Source organism: Pyrus communis, chromosome 10 (genome assembly GCF_041283825.1).
Source record: "Pyrus communis isolate YQ-2024b chromosome 10, ASM4128382v1, whole genome shotgun sequence".
Lineage (NCBI taxonomy): Eukaryota > Viridiplantae > Streptophyta > Magnoliopsida > Rosales > Rosaceae > Pyrus > Pyrus communis.
The window spans coordinates 15,735,105-15,757,231 of record NC_142574.1 but is presented as its reverse complement, the minus strand read 5'-3'; the positions used below and the strand labels follow the sequence as shown (position 1 = coordinate 15,757,231).

General features: G+C 35.8%; 3 protein-coding genes across 4 annotated transcripts; 1 reads left to right on the top strand and 2 right to left on the bottom strand.

The window, feature by feature from the left end:
* The first annotated feature begins 361 nt into the window (after positions 1 to 361).
* Positions 362 to 1,531, top strand: LOC137730170 (photosystem I reaction center subunit N). Its single transcript, XM_068469234.2, has 3 exons — positions 362 to 705; positions 811 to 857; positions 1,303 to 1,531. Exons 1-3 carry the CDS (start codon positions 489 to 491, stop codon positions 1,432 to 1,434), a joined length of 396 nt encoding a protein of 131 aa, XP_068325335.1. The 5' UTR covers positions 362 to 488; the 3' UTR covers positions 1,435 to 1,531.
* Positions 1,532 to 3,557: 2,026 nt separating this feature from the next.
* Positions 3,558 to 4,903, bottom strand: LOC148693579 (uncharacterized). Its single transcript, XM_088677449.1, has 2 exons — positions 4,415 to 4,903; positions 3,558 to 3,855 (listed from the first exon to the last, which is right to left on the bottom strand). Coding segments are annotated over exons 1-2 (279 nt in total). The 5' UTR covers positions 4,693 to 4,903; the 3' UTR covers positions 3,558 to 3,854.
* Positions 4,904 to 11,384: 6,481 nt separating this feature from the next.
* On the bottom strand, positions 11,385 to 13,219 carry LOC137727481 (protein SOB FIVE-LIKE 5-like). Of its 2 annotated transcripts, none has more exons than XM_088678588.1 (4): positions 12,321 to 13,219; positions 12,106 to 12,189; positions 11,952 to 12,022; positions 11,385 to 11,817 (listed from the first exon to the last, which is right to left on the bottom strand). In XM_088678588.1, the coding sequence occupies exons 1-4, from the start codon at positions 12,780 to 12,782 to the stop codon at positions 11,802 to 11,804; spliced, it is 633 nt and encodes a 210-aa protein (XP_088534714.1). In that variant the 5' UTR covers positions 12,783 to 13,219; the 3' UTR covers positions 11,385 to 11,801. The 2 variants fall into 2 exon arrangements, with proteins under 2 accessions (XP_088534714.1, XP_068322436.2); XM_068466335.2 differs by having other exon boundaries at positions 11,952 to 12,013.
* Between the last annotated feature and the right edge of the window lie 8,908 nt (positions 13,220 to 22,127).

Below are 22,127 nucleotides of genomic sequence, written 5' to 3'. Positions count from 1 at the left end.
TCATTTTTGTTTTTGAGATTTAAAATCGAAAGAATTGGTATCTAAGTTTGTCCACCATTAAGCATTTTGGTCATTCCGCGAAAAATCTCCAATAAATAAGATTAAAATGATAAAAATATCCTTAATTTCTGTCAAATCATTTTGGCCTATTGTTTATAAATTGAGAGTAGTTTTGTCATTTTAATCTTTATTAAACATAACTATTCACGGAATGACCAAAATAATTGATGGTGGACAAGCTCAATGACCACTTGTATTGATTTCAAATCTCAGGGACTAAAGTGAGAAAATATGCAAATCTCAGAGACCATTTTAACTAAAAAGTTTATTATATATAAGCAAATTTCAATTTGGAACCACTAGTGATAAGCCCTTCTATAGCCTCAAGCCCGCTGACGTGGAATTGTAGACAAAGAGCTGAACCCAAAAGATAACCTCATCGTCGTCATCTATATGCTCAGAAAACTGGTGGTGGTAGTACAAAAGCCATGAGCTCAATAGGCCAGAGCATTTTGATGGCACTGACTGTCACTGTGAACAAGTTTGCTTCATCAAATGTGCAGGCGGTTCACAGAAAGCAGAAAAAAGCACCAAAGAAAAGCACTTCGGCCACAAGCACGAATGATATTGGAAGAAGAGGGCTTCTCTTATCTGCTCTAGTTGCTACTCCTCCACTCAGTGACTCTGGGGCTGAGCTTCTGAAAAGTAAAGTGCTTATCTCTTCATTGTGCTTATTTTGCCCCTGCTTTTTTTTTTTTTTTTTGTTGGTTTTTCGTTTACTTATTTAGTAGTGATTGAAATTTGTATCAGAGTATCTGAAGAAGTCAGAAGAGAACAAGGCCAAGAATGACAAGGAGGTAACATTTCTAATTTTACAACATTTTTTTTCATAATGCAATATTCTAAACATGTCTAATAATTTATTGAGAAATTCGAACTTCGGTGCAAGGGGATGCCCACTAGGTAACACCGGTCTGCTAATTCTTCAATATGTTTTCCAGAAATATATGGTTTTATTTATGAATGTTGTACAAGGAGGTGGTGTGTTCTTTGAAATGCTAGAGGAGCAATAGTGTATAATTTTGTTTCCATGGGGTCTAAATACAATAATGTTATTTAGCCATATAAAACTGACACGCTCGGTACAAGAGATGAATAAAGATGGACCCCACCATTGCACGTAGTATTCACTAGTATCAGAGAGTGTCTAAATAACAACACTCATATAAATAATGCATTTATTATTGTTTTCACATCTTGTTGTTTTACATATATGTGTCTATATATATATGTATGTTGCAGAGAATGGACAGTTATTTCAAGCGCAATTACAAGGACTACTTTGAGTTTGAGGAAGGAACTATTAGGGCCAAGAAAGGGGAGCTTACAGAATCAGAGAAGGGTATTCTCGATTGGCTTCAAAATAACAAGTGAATACTTCAAAATTTTAAAATTGAAAGCAAAGAAGCTGCTCATCTGGTGTCTTAGTTGCACAAATCTTTTCGATTTGAATGAATATCTTTATCAGCAATTCAATTATGTAGAGTCTTTGCAAATGATCTGTCTTTGTTTTCGTTCACATCGGTTAATTCCATATGAATCAAAGGCAAGGAAGGAGGTGAAGCATGTCTTTAGAGGTTGTGTCACCGCAGTTTATAAAGAAATCTGCATGCATTTCGGATACCATTGCCCCTCCCACTCTAAACCCATTCAACCTGACTTTCTCAATCTCGGCTGCTGTCCAATGGATTGTGGAAGACCGAGCCAGCGGATTGTTCCCCAACCGGTTGAGACATTCTTCTCCTGCAAATTTAGCCACACCACCCATAAGCATCTGCAAGTTGGGAAATGATTTCCATACGCCCCTTCTCCTTCTTCACACTCATGTTTATTTATAAATCTTGGTTCTCTTTTGATTTATTCAATCCTAAAGTTAGAAATAAACATTGATCTAGGGGAGAAAAGGGTATTTGGAAATCACTTCCCCTACAAGTTTAGGAGTGATGCAGTTCAAATGTAACAGCAATGATGACTGCTAATTCTTCCATACCTTTAAAAGGAGATGAACGGTACCCGAAAACAAGATCAGTCCTGTGAAGTCTATGAAACTTCCCATCTATTGACTATTTTTACAAACTTACAAATTCAACACTATGTTCGGCATTAGAAGTTTCCTGCCCATTTGCTCCAGCATTCATATAAGTAGCTCCTCCTGTAGTGCCAGGAATTCATCCAGCAAACAGTCCTGTGAATCCTTCATTGGAGCATTGAACCCTAACCGGTTAAAGCGGAAGCCACTTCCAACTCTGTATAAACCTGGTTTTTTCTTCTCCAAGAACTCGATCCGGTTCAGTATTACACAACCATCAAAACCAAAATCATCAAACAAACAGTTTAAGCCTTTATCAATGTCAATGAACCTGATTGAATACTCATGACAGAATCTGCATAGTTATCGACAAACCAAACCATTTTACTGAATTTTATTGGAATTTGGAATAAATTAGTTTACCACATTAACTCAAAAGGAATTGTCTGCAAAATAGAGTTAAATGTTAATTTTATGTCTTTATGAAAAGCAGAATAGAACATCAAATGGAATGCTAACAGACAGACAAATAGGCCTGTCTGGAACTGTTTATGGAAATGCAAAAGGAGTTTGGGAGGTAGATTGTTTGCCCTTCTGTTTGGATGCCCTTCCTATCCTTTCTTATTTGTGCGGTCACGTTAAGCCACGTCAACATTTTATATTCTTATTGTTTTTTTTCTCATTATCTCTATAAAAAAAATCAATATAAAATGTTGACGTAACTTAACCGTGATCGCACAAAATAAAAGGAATGGGAATGGCACCTAAACAGAAGAACAGACAATCTACCTCTAATGCAAAAAGGCTTTCTGCCAACTAAAAGTGGTTATGATTACGTTGGGTAAAAAATCTTAAAAATACTTTTAAGTCATTGAAGTACATTAGTACTTCAAAGATTTTTTTAATGAAACACTTTGTATTTCTCAACGTCTTCCAAATAAAACCGACATTTTTTTTGCCAAAATAGATGTATAGCAGGCTATATTCCCCCAAAAGCCATACGTTTTTTCAAACAACACCGCTAATGCGAACTTCAATCTTGATTTTCTTTTTTGTTGGAACTTCAATCTTGATTTGGATTTTGAGATTAGACCCAACTTGAAAACACTATTCCACTCATGCAAGTCTCGTGCTTTATTTATAGAACAATGGATGCAAAACTGTTTGGATCCAAAATGACATTTTGGGCCAAGTCCATAATTGTTCTCAATCTAATAAAAAGTGTCAGGAATATTCTTACTATAGACCTGGCCTAATGCAATCCACTACAGATATTATGCCTATTAGTAATCTGAACATAACAAAAAATCTCAACTTCTACCATTAGCAATGCTCTTTATCAAATGTAATAGAACCACAAACTATGCCCATGGTAGATTCATATCTAACACCACGTGCACATAGCCATTGTGGATTACAAATTGACCACGACTGATGTCAATTATAAAAAAAATTCCAAAAAAAAAAATAATAATAAAATATTGTATACATATATAAAATACTTATAAACAAAATTACACATTTACTACAATATAATAATTACATAAAAAATTACATATTCAAATATTACAACGATATACTAAAGCTAACAACAAAACCGATGACATATACTAAGAAATACCAAACTATCCATAGACCTCAAATAACAATAACATTGTCACTTGAAGACTTCACATTTCTTTGAACACCTCCAAACAAAGGACTTTGAGAGTGAACTATTGCCCCCAATGCTTTGAGAGTGAAGTACTGCGCCTAAGAATGCTTATCTGCATAGACATAAGCACATAGATCAAAAAAAATATATTGTACTACTATAGGTGGAAATACACATTTATTATCAAGTAAAAAAAGTGATTACCGATTGAAAAAAAAAAATTCATTGTGATAGACTCATACATTCATCAAATGACTCAAAATTCCACATTGTTTCCTACAACCTGCATAGAGTTCATATACTTGCATACATATAATTCTGACTCTTTCAGGTTCCCATCTTATCAAATCTACAATATTACAACACCCTCTTCAACATCTCTAGATTAGACAAGCAAGTTAAATCCATCATGAAATCAACAATTATTTACAAACAGATACAAAATTGAAGCATCCACTGATCGGAAAAATCGACAATGAAATGTTCTTACACAATACCCCCTAAATCAAATAAATATCATCCAGTAACCCATTTGAAACCACAAATACATTTATCGAATTTTTAACAAACGAATTCCTTTTTTTTTTTTTTGACCAACCAAATTATTGACCCATAAAATTAAGAAGAAAAGCTGAAAACAAAAAAAAAATTGAAAAACTGAAGGAATATACCATTTGTATGATCGAGGGCAATGGCCTTGCTCTTTGGCATGCTTGATGTGGCAGCGCCCCTCGGGAAGAGCGACCAGGTAGGAGAAGATCGTGCCGCCGAACCAGACATGGAGGAGGGGGTCGACGGAGCTAGTTTGGATGTACTTGGCTTGGTAGTAGTCCAAGCCTTTCTGCGGATTCTTCTTGGCAAAGCCGACAAACAGCATTGGCGTATTGTGGTTGGGCAAATACTTCAGCTTCAATCCCTTGATCTCGTTGTAGAATCTCCTCATCGTCATGTGTGGTGATGCATTCGACAGAGAGAGAATCGGAAAACCCTAACCCTTGAAATCGAGGAAGACTGGAGAGAAGAAATGAGGGGATTTGAGGAAGAGAGGGAGAGTGGTAGCCATAGATGTTTGAAATTTTGCTAAATTTTGGAAAGACGGAGTTTTGCAGTAGTTGATGGGACATATAACAATTTGGATTTTCCTTCTTTATATTTTGATAAGTGTCCAGGAGTTGTGAAATTTTCAAATTTCAAAGATGTTTGAGATTTTGTAAAATTTTGATGCCCGCCTCTTTCAGTTTTTAAAAAATTAAAAATAAAGTAGGTACAATTCTATAACGTATTATGACCGTAGTAGATAACAAAAAGATAATGTGGATATTAACAATAGTAACCACTAGCAATGCCTATTGTGACTTATTATATTTACAACGTAAAATTCTGCGCGTGGTCATTAATTGCTATTTTACAAGTTAAGATTTTCTCGTGATAAAAAAATTGTTATTCACCATGTGCTTATTATACCCCTAGTAAATTTGTACTTTTTTATAACAGGCTCATAAAGCCCATGATAAATGAACTGCTGTCTTGTAGTGGAGTCCTCGTACAACCAGGAATCTTCAAAAGCTAGGTATACTTCGAATCAGAAAAGATGCCAAGAATCAAGAATGAATTTGGGTAATTAAAGAGCTTGGTGCAGAATCCTACAAGTATCAGGATTGGCCAAGACCTATCTAGATTAGGTTAAGGAATTCTAGTCCTAATGGGACTCTCGACCATGAGGAAATTGCTACTATAAATAGAGAGGGGTGTGTGTTACACCCGCCCCCGCTTATAAATGTAATTCTGTAATTCTCCTAAAAAATTAATAGAATTATCAATTTGGAGCCTATTCTTTCACCCAATCCGGATCTAAAGTGGGATTTTTTCTGTCCCCAGGCTGCCACGTGGCAGCACCCCAACTCACCTCACTTCACTTTTCTGTCCTCTACCCGTGACCCCTTTTCTCTCTCTTATTTCAACTCTCTTTCTCTGCACTCTCTCCCTTCTCAATATTGAAACTCTCATTTTTTTTCTCTTCCTCTCTTACATTGTGACCACACACACACCCAAGCTACACCTGCTCGAGGGAAGACACCATCACCATCATCAAAACCTCGCTCTTTTCTCTCTCTCCCATCACAGCGAGGACAGTGGAAAGCCAAGAACTCCGACGAGGTTCTTTATCCTTAGAAATCAAGGTAAGCCTTGGATTTTTCCTCTCTCCGTGTTAGTGTGATGATTGGATGTGATTTTTGAGTATTATCTCGTTATTTCCAAGGTTTTAGAACGAGATCGGCTAGGGGGAAAGCTCACCCATCTTCAGCGAGCCCGTGGTTTTTAAGGGATTTTTCAATCACCTCCGACCGTTCTATGGCAAACCAAAGGTATAAAAACATTAATCTCGTCTAGTTCTTCATTTTGATACGTAGATCAGGGTCTAGAGTGTACGTTTACAGTCGCCCAGAGCTGTAGAAGCTCCAACATTCTTCTCCGTTTCGCACCAGGCCTTTCAGGCTATTTCTCAAACCCACGGGCCTTAAGCCCGTTTTGTTTCAGCCATTTCCCTTTTTTATTTTATTTAAATTCCTTAAGACCCAAAGGCCTTAGGGCCATGTCAACAAACCCAAAACCCTTTCTAATTAGGCCCTCAGGGTGTGTGGGTATGGGCCGAGCCCATAGAGCTCCTAACCCATTTCCTAAATCCTTTAACCCTAAAACTAAACCCAACCCTAGGGCCCAAACCGGAGCCAATAGCCAAACCCTAAACCAGGTTGACTCAGGTTGACTTTGACCCGTTGACCAGGTCAACGTTGACCGTTGACTTTGACCTTCGGGTTGACTTTTTCGATTTTCGTCCATGACCTTTTCTAGGCTAATTTCGATGTCCTGGACCCGTTTCTGAAGTCTGAGTAGAGTTTGACTGAAGGTACCCTTTGTGTGAATAGGTGCAATTAATAGTAGTGATTTCATTATTCCTTTTTTGTACGGCTTTTCACCAACAGTGTACGGTGAGTGGACCCTTTCTAAAAATGCATGTTTTCATATTAGAAATGCATACATGAAAAGCATGATTTGATGACTATGTTTTATGAAATATTTTATGAGATAACATGCTTACTGAGGCTAGTTTGAATTATTACTATTTTTCCTATAACCCGTGTTCTTATAGAATATCCAACGGATGACGATATGATATTTAGAACATATTTAGAACACTTCTTTATAGTATAGATGATGAATGACTTTATACTATGAAGTTGCTTTTCAATATATGTATGTATGTTCACTGGTTTTGTACTTACCTAGTGGTCATTTCCGCTACGGGACGTAGGGATAGATTCTGGTCCATCCCGGGCGACGGTTTGGTGTTGGCATAGGGCCTGAAGTGTGTTTCCTTAGACTATTTAGCACAGGGACAGGGAGTCAGCATAGGGCCTGAAGTGTATTTTTCTATGACTGTCTGCTCAGAGACGAGGAGTTGGCATGGGGTCTGGGGGTTATTGGACATTCACTAGTGATTATTATATATACAAGTTATGATTTGAGATATTACACGGCATGCTAGGTTTCGGAAAACCTATGTTTATCATGATATATGTGTTTTCATAAAACCTGGAGGGTTAGTATGTTGATAACTGTTTTATTATATATATATATATGTATGTATGTATATCAACTTGGTCCACTCATGTTTGTTTTGCGTTCCCTTCAGGACCTATGAACGAGGATTACAATCTGAGCTACGAGGAATTTCCCTACCATTGATTCCATGATATATCTTCTCTGCTTCGGCACCTATTGTAATAGCACTCCTCTAAATTTCACTTGTACTCTGTAATAGACGTATGCTCTGAATATGTCATGTATTTTCCTAATTTTAATAGTTAGTAGTTGAACTTTAATTTTGTGTTATTAGTCCCTATTGCATGTTTTAGCTTATTTCTCAGCATTTGCTTAAATTAAGTGGTTTTCGTCACCCTTCGGGTGTCGGCTAGCACGTGACCATTAGGACATCGGGGTGGGGGCATGCTAGTGTGCATCATTCAAAACCCCTTCAAATCAACACACAAATCTGCCATGCGCAAACTCTCGCTCTATGTGAAACCTCTCAAAGATCTTGAGATTTTTATTTTCCTTTTTCTCGTCAACGCGGCTTCAGTTTGAATAAGCAACATTGTGGTGGCAACCAGCAACATCTTCAGTTTAGATAAACAACACATGAGTCGTAGAATCAGCCAACTGAGGAGCACTTTCAGTTTGGCTAAACATCACTGCTTCGAGACCGATTGGTTATCTATCCAAGTCTCGGTCAGTAAGGATTTCCGAGTCCTTATTGGAAGAAGTCATCTCATCAGCCTTCTCAGCGAAGTTAGGTGTTACCAGGTTACGACATTCAGCACATTGAACGCCAAATATTTATTGACCTTCGCAAAACTAGTAGCCTTGTCTTCAGGCTCTAGAATTCGAAGGCCGAGATGTGTTCCTTCTTCGGCCGCAGTCGTAAGATTCAGAAATCATCAGCATGCCCAACACCACATCAACATTCATTCATCCTCCAGCCAAGCTCGGCTGACGAGTTGGCACGCCTTACATTCAACCGAATGACGTAGTTAACTTATTAGCTATTCAGCCTGCACGTCACGTAGGCTAAGTAGTTTTTAGGGTCAACAAGAACTCACAAGGAAAAGAAAAACAATTTAAGTCTGGATGGCTAATGTGTTTGAAAAGTTTAGCAATTTGGTTTATTTTTATGTTGAGGTATTTTTTGTAATTTATGTAATAGGTTTCCTAGTAGAATGAGAATTATGATTGCTTTCATATTTGTGACTAGGGTTTCAAGATTGCTCTCTTGTTTGTTTCAAGATTAGGTCTTTACAAATACGCCTCTTGTACTTTCGTAGGAATTAAGTGGTAATAAGGTGTAGTCCTTCGTTCGTTATGTAATCGTCATGGTATTTGTCATCTTCTCCTTTCTTGTGTATCAATAGAATAAAAATATGTTTAAAATTAGTTTATCTTCTTTTCTCATCCTTTCATTTGTTAACATATTTCATAATAGATGGTAAATGCACTAATATGTCCATGTGGTAATTGCAATTTTCTTTCATACCTTTTATAAGTTCAATTCTTATTTTGGGTGTGGATTAAGATTGTAAGAATCACTGTTCTGTTTTTCTTATAATAAGCTAGGAATAAAAATTCGAATTTCAATAGTTTTTCATGGTATTGGGCAAGTACCCGATAAAGTATTCATTGGCTGTACCCCGAACATATTTGGAGTAAACCTACACATTTGTTTCTCAAACCCTATTATATTGGGGTGCAATAAGAACCTTTGCTACGATATTATGATCTTTCACTTTCTACCTGAGTTGTATATATCGATCAAGATCTCTAATTCTAAGAAAGTAGATCTTTGCATTGCTCCTATAGCTGCAGCCTGCAGGTGCAGGTACCTTCTCACTAATTCATAATTTTTCATGCAGGACATGCAGGTCCATTGCAGAGACGATAAGAGCTGCTGAGACTTTGTCTTACGATTTGGGAACACTTGAAATTAAATGGCACTGGAGGAAGCTGGGACTCGATGTTACAACACAATAAGAAACAACATAACCCTTCCCTTCCTTCCTTCCCCCTCTATTCTATTATGTTTCCAGGAATTGAAGGTTTTGTCTTGTAGGTGGTTGGAAGGGCAAATGATGTTTTCCCATACCTTTTGTATTCTTATCCAATTATCCGTACGTGCTTTTCTGCAACATGATGGAATGCAGTGAGGCAAAACATAACTATATAACCATCACTTTATATATATGATTTTAAATTGCTTGATACTCTTTTAGAATAATAATTGGAGTCAATACTCCTTAGTTACAGACGAATTGCAATTTAATAAAAGTGTATAAACTTTTCGTTTTGTTATTTTATAGTCACTCGGTAATATTGGCTTGTGATTTGCAATGAAACAAGAATACCTTGTTACCTGTAAGTTATCAATCCGTGTCCTTTATTTTATTATATGTTTCTTTCCATTGTTTTTGGGTTTTTGATCGACTGCATGGAAGACTCCTATTACTGAATCCCCAAATTTAATAATCCAAAACAACATATGGCAGGACTGTTTTGACAACTTTGACATCGTAAATTCCCAAGTCCCATCTTATCTTTATCCTTTTTCAACCTTTTGAAAAGAAAGCAAAGTTTTTATTTCAAAAGGAATAGTTTTTTAGGGAATAAGGAATGCCAAAGAATGACACATAATTGTGCATGACAGCTTCACAGCAGACAAGCTTGGAGTGTGCAAAATTACAATAACAAATAGTATATAAAATACTTAATAAAAATAAAAAATTGGTATCCTTCCAAATGAGATAAAGAAGCACAGATTAAACAAGATGGGGCATGTTCCATTAGGTCAGGGAGATTTCAGGCAGGATCTCCTGGGCTGTAGAGAAATAGGATCATGAAAAATATGCATATCAAATGCAACAACAAACAACAACAAAATATTTTCCCATTAAATGAGGTCGGCTATATAAATCCTAAAACATCATTATACTCGGTTACGTGAATATGCATATCAATTATCAAATATGATAACATTTTAGTTTGGCCTTTACCTCCTCATTTTTGAACCCTTTTCTGTACTCTGATCAGACTGCCCATCACTCGTACACTTCTACATCAAGTTGTCTCGGATTTTCATATGCATTTTTAAGCCCTAAATTTTTTAAGAGAGAACAAATATTTATCATTCAGCATGCATGGATGGAGAATTTGTCCGGACACTAGGGACATCAAGGGTCTTGTCCTTATTAATGTCTAAAGTTTTTTTTTTTAATTTTTTTTCCAAAGGTTTTGGTTTTACTTCTGGATAGATTGATCGACAGCATTATCTATACAATGCAGATTTGATGAGGGAAATCCCACCTAATCAAATGTGATGATTATTTAACCTTTTTTTATCATGTAATTTGTGTACTAGCCAAAGGAGGTAGGTGGATTCTTCATTTTTGTTCTTACTATTTGATTTAGCTGGTTTGATTAATAAAAAATTCTTAGGTGCTCTAGAATACTCACTATTTCGATTGTTTTAACAGTTAGATTTTAATTTTTATATTTTAACAATCAAAACATCTCAAATGCCGGGTTCTCCAAAGCACTCAAGAAAGTGCCTTAATTAATTATTGAAAAAAATCTATAGTACATGAATTGTAGTCAGAAACTCCGAATCTGGAGAAGAAACTCCAGATCGAATAGTAGTCAAAAGAAGACATGATACTAATTAAACCTCAATTTTTCTTACTTAATTGTTATGAAAAAACCATTTTTCGAAACTGGTTTTCATTAAGTTATGGAATTAGAAGCTTGGAATTGCTTAGAATTTTGGGTAGCTGTGATATGTAGACACGATTATCGCTTAAGACCTATTTATTCATTCCTTAATTATTTACCAACTGATTTATTTTAGGAACTGCAATGGCATGGTAAAAATAGCATGATTTGGATCCATAAAAAATGGATTTCCATTTCCCGCACTATTTTTTTTCTCATGTACACCCTTATTTATTTATGACATTGAAATTGAATAACGCATAATAAACAAAAATCAGCTTAAACGTACTAAAAAATAGAAAATAATTAAGTGTCTAGAAATCATTTAAAAAACTAAGTGCTGCATTGGATAATGGATACACATAGATTGCCTAATGTAAAAGGCTTAGCCTTTTTCCAATTTGTTGAACAGAAGGTGGAGGAGTATATATAGTAAGTAAAAAATGCCAGCTCATTTGCACCACCTGCTAGTTGACAAATAAAAACAATTAAGTTTGAAAGCAGGAAGGTTTGTTTCCAACTTCTCCTCTTAGGTTGTTTCTATCGAATTGACAGGTAAAAGAAAAATATGAAAGAAAAGAAAAAAAAGAACATGCAAGATCCCTTTTGAGATCGAAATTCCATCTACTTTTGGAGCCTCTCCCCCCACCATTCCCTACTCCTAGAGCTAGCAACTAATGCAGCAGCTGCCGTACAATCATGCAGCTAGTAGAATACAAAGAGCAGAAGCTGAGTAGCTAACTACCCTTGAAACCACCTGCATGTCAAGAAATTAAGAAACTCATTCAGTTTAAAGAACACAAGGAAATGAAAAACTACAATGTATTTGTAAACTAATGCATAAATTGTAATAATGTTTTTCAAGAAGAAGGAAAAAGATGAGGACTCAACTGGTTATTTCCAGATGGAGTAGATTGTAAGAAACCACAGTGGTCTTGGTATGCAGATCTCCCCTGCAAGAACTTAATATTTTGATCAGTAACCATTTCAAACTATATAAAGCCAAAAACAAAAATAATACAATTACTAAGCAAAAAACAAGTACCTTAAAATGTGTAGATGAGAAACCTTGTGAATAATCCAGAACACTGTCTCCAGAAGCTTGATTATTTGACACAATGAAGTTATTCTTCCGAAAAAAAATCATAAAACCCATCAAATATAATCCAAACAAATTAACATTAATAGATATATCAGTGCATGCTGATAAAAATTAGCCACACTCATGAAGTTGAGCTTAATTAATTAAATACTAATTACCTTGGAGTAGTTGAAGACAGGAGAGCTAGCAGTGTCATCTAATAAAGATGGTTGTTGTTGTTGTTGTTGATCACCACATGAGCGTCTACCTTTTCCTTTGATATTATTTCTCTGCTGCCTTTTTCTTCCAAACTTCAAATTTCCAGCATCCTTGGATATTTGAGGAGGATAAAAAGACCCATAATTATTGTTGTTGCTGTTGTTTTCATCCAAGGAAACTTCATCTTCATTGAAATGTGGAGGCCCAGAAGATGCATCAGACACCATTGACTGATCTTCTTCTTCATCATCCTCCTCCTTATCATGAATAACTTGTTTACCACAAAAATCGGACTTACTCTTGCAATTATTATCTCTGCTGCGTGAAGCACTTGGATTACGAGAAAGATAATTAGAGTGCTCCAAGTATACAGTCCAACCAGACTCACAACCACTACTGCATTCTGAGGTCAACACATTCATTTTTTCTACTCTCCGTTTCACAAGCTATAATCTCAATGGTTTTTTTCCTTTTAATAACACAAAGACAGAGGGGGAGAGAGAGGTAAATATATATAGATGAATATCAATACACCTCTCTCTCTCTCTCTCTCTCTCTCTCTCTCTCTCTCTCTCTCTCTCTCTAGTTAATTAATTAAGTAGATATTGATATATGATATATCTCAATGGAGGACTGGTGGAATGTGTCTCTCTATATTTGGACTTCGGACAACAAAAGTTAATGTAAATATATAGGAGGATTTGGAATGAATTTAAAAAGAAAGAAAGAAAGAAAGAAAATAGGTGAATAATTTGAACTCAAATCTTAGACTTGTTTTGTCCTGACTCGGACTCGCCTATTTAATTTCCCATTCAGCAGTTTGTGAGAATGAATAAAAAATGCCAGTTGGGATCGAGGAGGATTAAATTGGTTGCATGTAAGAGAGAGAAAATTAAAATTAAAATTAAAATTAAAAGAGAGAAATGGCTAGCAAGAAAGAAAGAAAGAAAGAAAATATGAAATCAGAGAGGCACAATATCCCTTCACATGCTAAGACAGCTAGGCACTGTGTACCCTCTTAACAAAACTGGGTACACGTCCGTTTCCCCTTCTCAGTATATGGACACCTATCCCTTCATATCAGTACCAGTCATAGCCTCTCTCTCTCTCTCTCTCTCTCTCTCTCTCTCTCTCTTGTTGGTGATGACATTAGCTTGATTGGATCTAGCATGGGAGTTTTTAGTACGAGATTTTTCGAGCTATCGTGTGGTCCTTGTAAATATGTTTTAGCAGATAAATAAAGCAAAGCAATTATATGCTCTGCATGTTATATTGAACTTGTAACTGCACATGCATAATCTACAAGATACTTTCCTCCTTTCTATATTATTAGTTACCATATGTCTAGGGTTTATTAACGTTAGTCAGAGTTAGGAGAGTGTCATGAAAAGTAATTCTACTAAGTTTATCAAGGATTTATCAGCATTAGTAATTGAATGAGTACTGCAAAGATGCATGTTAAGACTAGTCGCTCATGTGTTCATAAATAACTATCAAAATTTATTTGAATTTTACCGTGCATGCATGCGACTCATACTTATTGATAGTCATCAAAATACACTCTCGTACATATGTTATTACTTCGATTTATAGGTTGAGACTAGATCTAGACATAACCAAATACACTCTCGCAGAAGTGGGTAATGCAGAACAAAAAGTAGGTGTATTCGTAAGTTATTGTCTACCTTTAAGAATCAAGCCACAATAATTAAAAGGGTTAAACACAGATTAAAAGTTTTATTAGGGCATGGCTGCATGAGTGGAGACTGTAGAAATTTCTTGGGGCAAAGCGCAGTTGACTGGGTGTTTATGAATCCACATGCAATCACATTCACACCTCTCTCTCCCTCTCTTCCTCTCACACTGAAATTCTGCAGAGGGATTTACTCTTTACCTCTAAGGACTCACACACGCATGTGGGCACGTGTGCATATGCATATGCAGAATTCCCCACATATTTACACACATGTCTGCACGTGCACACGCACTTCAACCTAAATTGCTCTTTCAAAGCTGCATTTTAAAATTGGTCACTTGTGAGATTATATTTATCTTTGGTACCACTTCCAAAGTTCCAATGTTAACTTCCTTCACATCTTCCCTTTCAAAAAATTTCTTTCCTGCCATTTTTACGATGTGCCCTAATTGGTATACTTTTTATATTTATATGTATTGAATATTTTTTAAAAAAAATTCAGACAAAGCAACGTATATTACGCATGTGGTGGTCAAATAAAGGGGCACAAGAATATGTGCTAAACTTATCCGTAGCCGTATAAACTATCATCAACACGTATAGTGATAATAATTGAAGCATATATGGTTGTATATTATATAAACAAGCCAAATGTACGAGAAGGAATGCAATATTCGACCACTCTCTTATGTGTTTAATGTGATTTAGAGTATTAATGCATCCTAATCTACACATCGATTAATGATTAGAATAAGCTCACGCGCATGTTCATGCATAACCTATTGTGATGGATTAAACACCTAGTGGTTTACTATAGTACATAAACCAATAGGGCAACCACACATATACCATATATGGTAGCAAAGAAAACGAAGGTTAAAACTTTAAAAAAGCCATTTGCATTCCCTCTTGGATCACTCATTATTAATAGCCCATCAAATGATTCATTAGGACGTCCAAGTGTAACTATCAAACCCATCCAATTTGTGATGCAGGTGCTGTGTCTAGTACTGTGTACCTCCGAAGATTAAATTTGATCTCTCTCTCTCTCTCTCTCTCTCTCTCTCTCTCTCTCTCTCTCTCTCTCTCTCTCTATTTGATTGTACCAAAAATAGGTACCCATGTCCCATCCAGCTCATATGGACCACGCTTTGACAAATGCTGATTGGGGGGCATAACAAACATTGGGTCATAGACTTGATCTTTTTTAACCTCATCTTCCCTCAATGAACTGGTCAACTTAATTAGTTGCGTGTTTATTATTTTTGGTCAGATAATTAGATGAGCAGTTAACCTACTTAATTAGCACATAAACACGCTTAATTAGATGAGCAGTTAACCCAAGGAGTTAACCTACTTAATTAAGTTGTTATGCTTGGTTAATTAGTTAACCTACTTAATTAGCACATAAATACATTTATACTTGCCGGGATGTTTATTTTCCTATAATTTACTCAATTTTTTTAACAAACAATATTATCTACCCTAATAGGTGGGAGAGTGAGTTAAGCCTCACAATAGGCTAGCAACAATGTGGTTTAAATTCGTCTTTGACGAAAATCGAACCTAAGACCTCTCACTTACAAGTAAAGAGGAATACCACTAGACTGTAATGCTAAGTGGCATTTACTCAAAATCTTTAACTACTAGTAGATGTGTTAAAGAGAAGGAAAAGAGAGAGAGAGAGAGAGAGAGAGAGAGAGAGAGAGAGAGAGAGATTTAAAGAGGACTTGTATGAAGTTAAAAGCAAATGAAGCATAAAAAATAAAAAAAAATTTAATTTGGTGTTTGTAGTATTATTGATTTAACAATGTTAATTTGAACTATAAAATGGTGACTCAATTGATTAAATTCATTCACCCTTAAATATAAGGTTTCGAGTTCAATTCTTCCTCCTCAATATCTCGTTTGTATTAAAGAGTAATATTACAAGTATGAATCACAAATTTAACATTACAATAGGTAGTTTTGAAGTCATTCCTCTGTGGTTAGACATGTTTCATGAGTTGATTGAACTTTTACACATATGACATAATGTAGATGTAGTTGTAATTGCATTACGTACGTGTGTGTGTACACACACACACACATGTGGCAAAACAAAAAGAACTTAATATACTTATAGTACATAACTAGATGATTAATCAGGTTAAATCTGATAAGAACGTAATTAGGGTTTATATTTACAACATGAAGCTCTAAAGCATTCCACGTACAATTAGAAATACGTAGTAAAAACGATGGCGAATCCATTAATAGATTCCAGCTGGCAAAGTGAGGTAGTTCCAAAGAACACAGTGGGATCCACACAAGGTACAAGAACGACGGTAGTGATTTGTCGCATAGCAAGTGTACATCGTATGGACGGGCGTCCGAGGGCACACTGTACCGACCACTCGCCATATCGAGTATCTACGACGAAAATGTCTACAGGGGGAGGGAGCTGTTCATCTTGCCTCCACGTGGATCGTTGCCAATCCTTTTGCGGCAACTATGCATCTCCCGGACAAAGATTGAGATAAGGTCCTCGCCACGTCACTGTTTATAGTACACGCGATTGTAGGGCAACTGTGAGTGTGTATGTGTGTGTCTAATTTACCCCATATTGTTGGGGCTAAAGCGTTAGTAGGATTTGATGAATTGAGATCACAGGATCCTGTATTGCTCTCATCTCATAAGAAGAGTTGAGTAAGTTGAGCTGTCAGCTCCAGGTGGCTAGCACTAGCATGGGTCTAAAATGAAAACTCCAAAATTTCAATCGATATTGAGTGCATTCTTGAGCATTCTCAGATAATAATGTCTACTTGCTCAATTGTGTTATTTATATATGTTACTCTACTTCTATGTTTCATAGACTTACACATATATTGTTCGATTTAAAGACAACATTTAGGTTAATTATTCTTTCGATTTACAAAAAAATTGCATAGTCGTGTATATATAAAAATTATTAATATGTATAGAGTTAAAAATTTGTGTATTACGACCCTCATAATGCAATATATAAGTCTCATCGCTCTAGTCTATAGAGTATGTAATTACGTGAATGAGAGATAAAAATGGAAGATGAGAAGTAATTCTTGCGAGTTTATCCTCACATATTGGCCTAAAGTGCCTCAATAAGAATTTTTTGCGTACAATTGTCATAGCTCACATAAACGTGTCATATAGAATATTATCTCCCCTCCCTACTCTTCCCAACAACTTTCTTGAATTCCATATACACTAATAACTATTAGTACAAATGTATTAAAAGGGATGATGGTGATGCTTACAATATTTCATGAGAAGATAATGATTATAATCATTTATTCTTATCATTTCAAAATGAAATCATTAGATGTTGAGAAAGCCTTATTTTTCTCTTGTATCATGCACATCTTTGTCCTTATCATCTTCTTAGATACTTTGTAAAATTAGCTTGGAGTATATATGGAGTAGGTAGATCTAGTAAAAAAAGCAAGGCTCTGCACAATTCCCTTTTGTTTGTCTTCCGCACCATGTGTTCAATCATGTGGTGGATAGAGATTAATTTATTATTTTGGTGAAGATGGTAGGGATGATATATGTAACACTAACACCCAGGAACTTGTCCTACTTATAAAAGTGGGTGTTTGGTCACTTCCGTGTGGGTCGGAAGTCTGCATCAACAAAGGGCTACATAACCATTTATTAGTGGTGCTCTGATAATCGATAAAAAACATATATTACTGTGGGATATTAAGTAAAACCTAAAGAAAATGAATACAGTGATGGATATGATAAGCAACAGAATTGTCTGCATCAGGAAATGAATTTTTCGACAGAAAATACTCTAAAACTGACAGAAATTGTGTCGGATATAACCGACAATAAATGCCAGACTAATGTCGGATATTATCAATTAATGTCGGTCATGACCACCAGAAAATTAAAAATACTGTCGAATTCATATTCTCCTCCTGTCGGTCCTAACCAACAGAAAAAATTAAAAAAAATAAAATAAAATCTACTACTTTTCGTTGGTCTCAACCAATAGAAAAATATTAATAATTAAAAAAAACGAAACTTTCTGTTTGGTTTTTTAATTTTACAGAATGAATTAAAAAAAAATTAATAAGTGAATAAAATAATCAAAGCTCGTAACAAACATAATATGCATTCAAATATTAACCTACTATAATGTCTTTTGAATCAGTCATAACACATAAAGTAGACGTTAAATATAAATTAACCTACAATACAGTCATCTGAATCCGCCATAATACATAACTAGACAAAAAACATTTGTTCGACGTAGATAAAGTGTCAGACATATCAGTAAGGAAAACCAACAAACTATTTAATAGAACCCGAGCATTCTGCCGAACCTCCTTGTGCTCCAGGGCCTTCTGCTGATCCTCCCTGTGATCCAAAGCCTTCTGCCAATCCTCCATGTGCTCCTAAATACCTCAGCACATCCCCATCAAAACTACTCGACAGCAATCCGGAAAACAAACCCGGGGATAATCCACCATTGAAACCACCTGGAGAAATATGTGAGTCACCGGGAGAAGCCATCTTAGGTCAATATACTGGCATTGGATACTGCGGCTAAAACGGCATATGCTGCATGGGATATACAGGCGCAGGTGGCTAACTGGGGGCCGAATGCTGTGATGCGTGAAGGCTGAGTAATGGCCGCTGCAGATGTTATGGAATAAGCAACATCAATATATGTTGTTGCTACATCAAGAACTGCTGGTTCATCGCCTGCTACTGATGGTTTACCTGCTCTTGCGAGGTCTTTGATTTCTCAAGCTCAGCCTTTACCTCTGCCAACTTTCTAGAGGCTTCTTCCTCCTTCCTCTTCAATTCGTTGTTCTCAACTACCACCTTGGCTAATGCACCCTTGGATGATTCCCTGGAATACCTAGCACCTGAAGAGCTTGCATATGACACCATCTCTGGTATCACCCCATGACCATAACCTCAAACCCTATTTCTAGTCTCAGAACGCATCTGCTCAACATAAATCTGTGTTCTAACCTCATAGGTGTCCTCTTCTCTAGACTCGACAATTGACTGAATTTGACTCTCTATAGATGTCTTGCAATATAATATTTAAACCAAATAATAAAAGATTATTAAAAGTTGAAATATAGAAAAATAAATAAGATTCATAAAAGCAGATTCATCAATCAAGTTCATAAAAACAGAAAGATAAACAAGGTTCATATAAACATAGATTTTGTGTTTCAATAATGTGTTAGAACACAAATTCAACAATCGAAATAGAAAGATAAATAAGAATTAAATACAAATAGTCATAATCTGAATAGAGTTACAAATCATTTACCCCCCTCTGTTGTGACAATTCATCAACCCAAGAGTCATCTTTTCGGGTATGGGTAGCTCGAAAAAAAAGAAGATGGGATATGGCTCCTTACCATGCTTGTTGAGAAAAACAAATACAGATTGCCCCCAGATTATAAATACAAAAATAAAAAACACTACATATATTACAAAATAATAACACATACCAATTCCTCGCGAACCCGAGCAAACGTTTTTGAACCAGTTGTATGGTTCATCATTTTTAAGTCCCGATTATACTTGTTTTTCTCTGCCACCTCCTAAAAAGTATAAAAAAAAAAAACCTTATAAGACAAACATATTTCAATACCAAATATCAAATCATTAATTTTTTACCTTTGTTTTAGGATTATCCCAATACTCTAACATCTCGACCCACTAATCACCATCCGCACCAGGGGGAGGTTCTGAGCACTCATGCTCTTGTCTTTTGGTGTAATACTCCGCTTTCAAACAATTACGATATTCCTTGTATGCATGATCCGCAACATGGAGAGTCATGTTACAAATCATAGGCATTCTATCAAGGTCTTCATCAAGAAATATGATATTCCCCTATTTTCATAAAAACAAACATGTTAGTATAGATCCGAAATATAGTCTCGAAATATAGAAGTACAAAACAAAAATATATACTTTAATTCTTTCCCACAAAACTTCCTTATCATTTCAAGCGCCAATCCCTCTTCAATGGAATATGTCTTGGATCCCTAACCTCCGAGGCTATCAATTTCAAAAATTCACCGGCATTTTCACTAACACATTTCCCTGTCGAATCAAATAGACAAAGTTGTCTTCCTTTCCATGTTGGAATAGCAGCTCCACGGGTCCTACATTCATTTTGTTCCTCCATAGAAATGGGTGGATGTGAAAATGGAAAAGGGAAAAGGAGGGTAGAAGTGAAAATGGGAAGGAGAAGAGGAGTAAAAATGGGTAGAAGTGAGAATGGGAAGGAAAAGAACGGCTGAAGTGAAAATGGCTGAAGTGAAAATGGCTGAAGTGAAAATGGGGAGGAGAAGCTGAAGTGAAAATGGGAAGTAGTTGAGGGTAATAAATATTGTCGGTTATATCTGACAGAAATTCAACTAAAACCACCAGAAAATTAAAATCCGACAGAGCTTTTATGTTTTTGTCAGTACAGTGCATTTATATATGTCAGGACGGTGCAGTTATAGATGTCAGAGTACTGTCGGTTATGACTAACAATAAAGTACATAGTGTCGGTTATATCCGACAACATGACTAAAAAGCGCTCACCTATTTAATATGCATGTCAGGTTTGTGTCAGTTATAACCGACAAAAATATCCAAAAACCACCACAAAATTTTCCTTCGTCGGTTTTTGTGCGCCTTAACCCCGCCCAAAATTTTGTTATGTTCGTGTCGGTTATATCCGACAAGGAATGACTTTAAAAAAAAAAAAAATTAAACCATGTGTTTTTAAATAACATTTTAAATTTTAGCACACAAACTAAAATATTTTAAATAAAAGTCACCACACAAATTGAAATATAGTCTAATTAATACTTAAAAAGCATAAGGTAAATAATAAAACTATTCCATTTCATCTTCTATTAGGTCATCATCGACATTGACAAAATGAGGGAACTAGGTAGGCAACGGTAATACTTTGTGAAAATGAGTCTCTTCCACACCAACCCTTGTATGCAAATTTTCATTGTCCAGTACACGATCATCCAAATCAGGTATAGCATAATCATCAAGTGCATCATTATCCTCTAATACGTCAAACAAACCTCTCGGCTGCGTTCGAACAACAGCATGCCAATCTTTTTCAATTGTGTCCTCCACATAAAATGCTTGTAATGCTTGTGAAGCTAATATGAAAGGATCATCTTTAAATCCCAATCGATTGAAGTTTACTAAAGTAAATCCATATTGATCGGTCTTCATACCTCTTGGACTTTCACTATTAACCCATTCGCACTTAAACAACATCACAGCTCGACCCTTGTCTCCTGCTTAGGTAGGGCCACAATATTTAACCTCAAACATGTCTATGACTCTGCCATAACAATTCACTTGCCCAATTGCACCAGGGACATTTGCAGGTACAAAGACACTACAATTTTGATTTTTATGCTTATCGTCCACATATGTTGTACAAAATCTGAACCCATGAATAATGTGACTTTTATATCTCATCACAACCCTACTAGGATAATTGGCTGGCCAATGCAAGTCTTCAAATATCAAGATGTCATTAGCATGACATCTTGAATTAATCTGTAATAAGTAAAAGGATAAAAGTTGACACAACAAATATAAACACATCATAATTAAAATGTTAAAAAAAAAAAAAATTAAAAAAAAAAAGTAATAATGTGACCGTTATATTAACTCACATGTTGCTTGAACCATTCTAGAAATTCCTTCTTGCTTAACTCCTTGATTTGTCGCACAGTTAGCCTTGCTCGACGATGTCGATTTTTCAAGAATTTGTTGCCTAGCCAATCAGGTCCAAATATGCTTAACTAATTTTTCAAAGTAAAGAAAATTGATAAAACATTAAGACGTATGACTAGATGTTCTTACCTTCTAAATGGGTTGACCTCATCACAATTATTTAGAATGTATCTATGGCACTGATCAAGAACATTTAACTCAAGTTCCACATTTTCTCCTGAACCCATATAACATCCTTTAGAGTCAAAAATTGATAACCCACCAGATACTCCACGTCCAATACTATCTTCATTTCAACCTCTACGAGTGC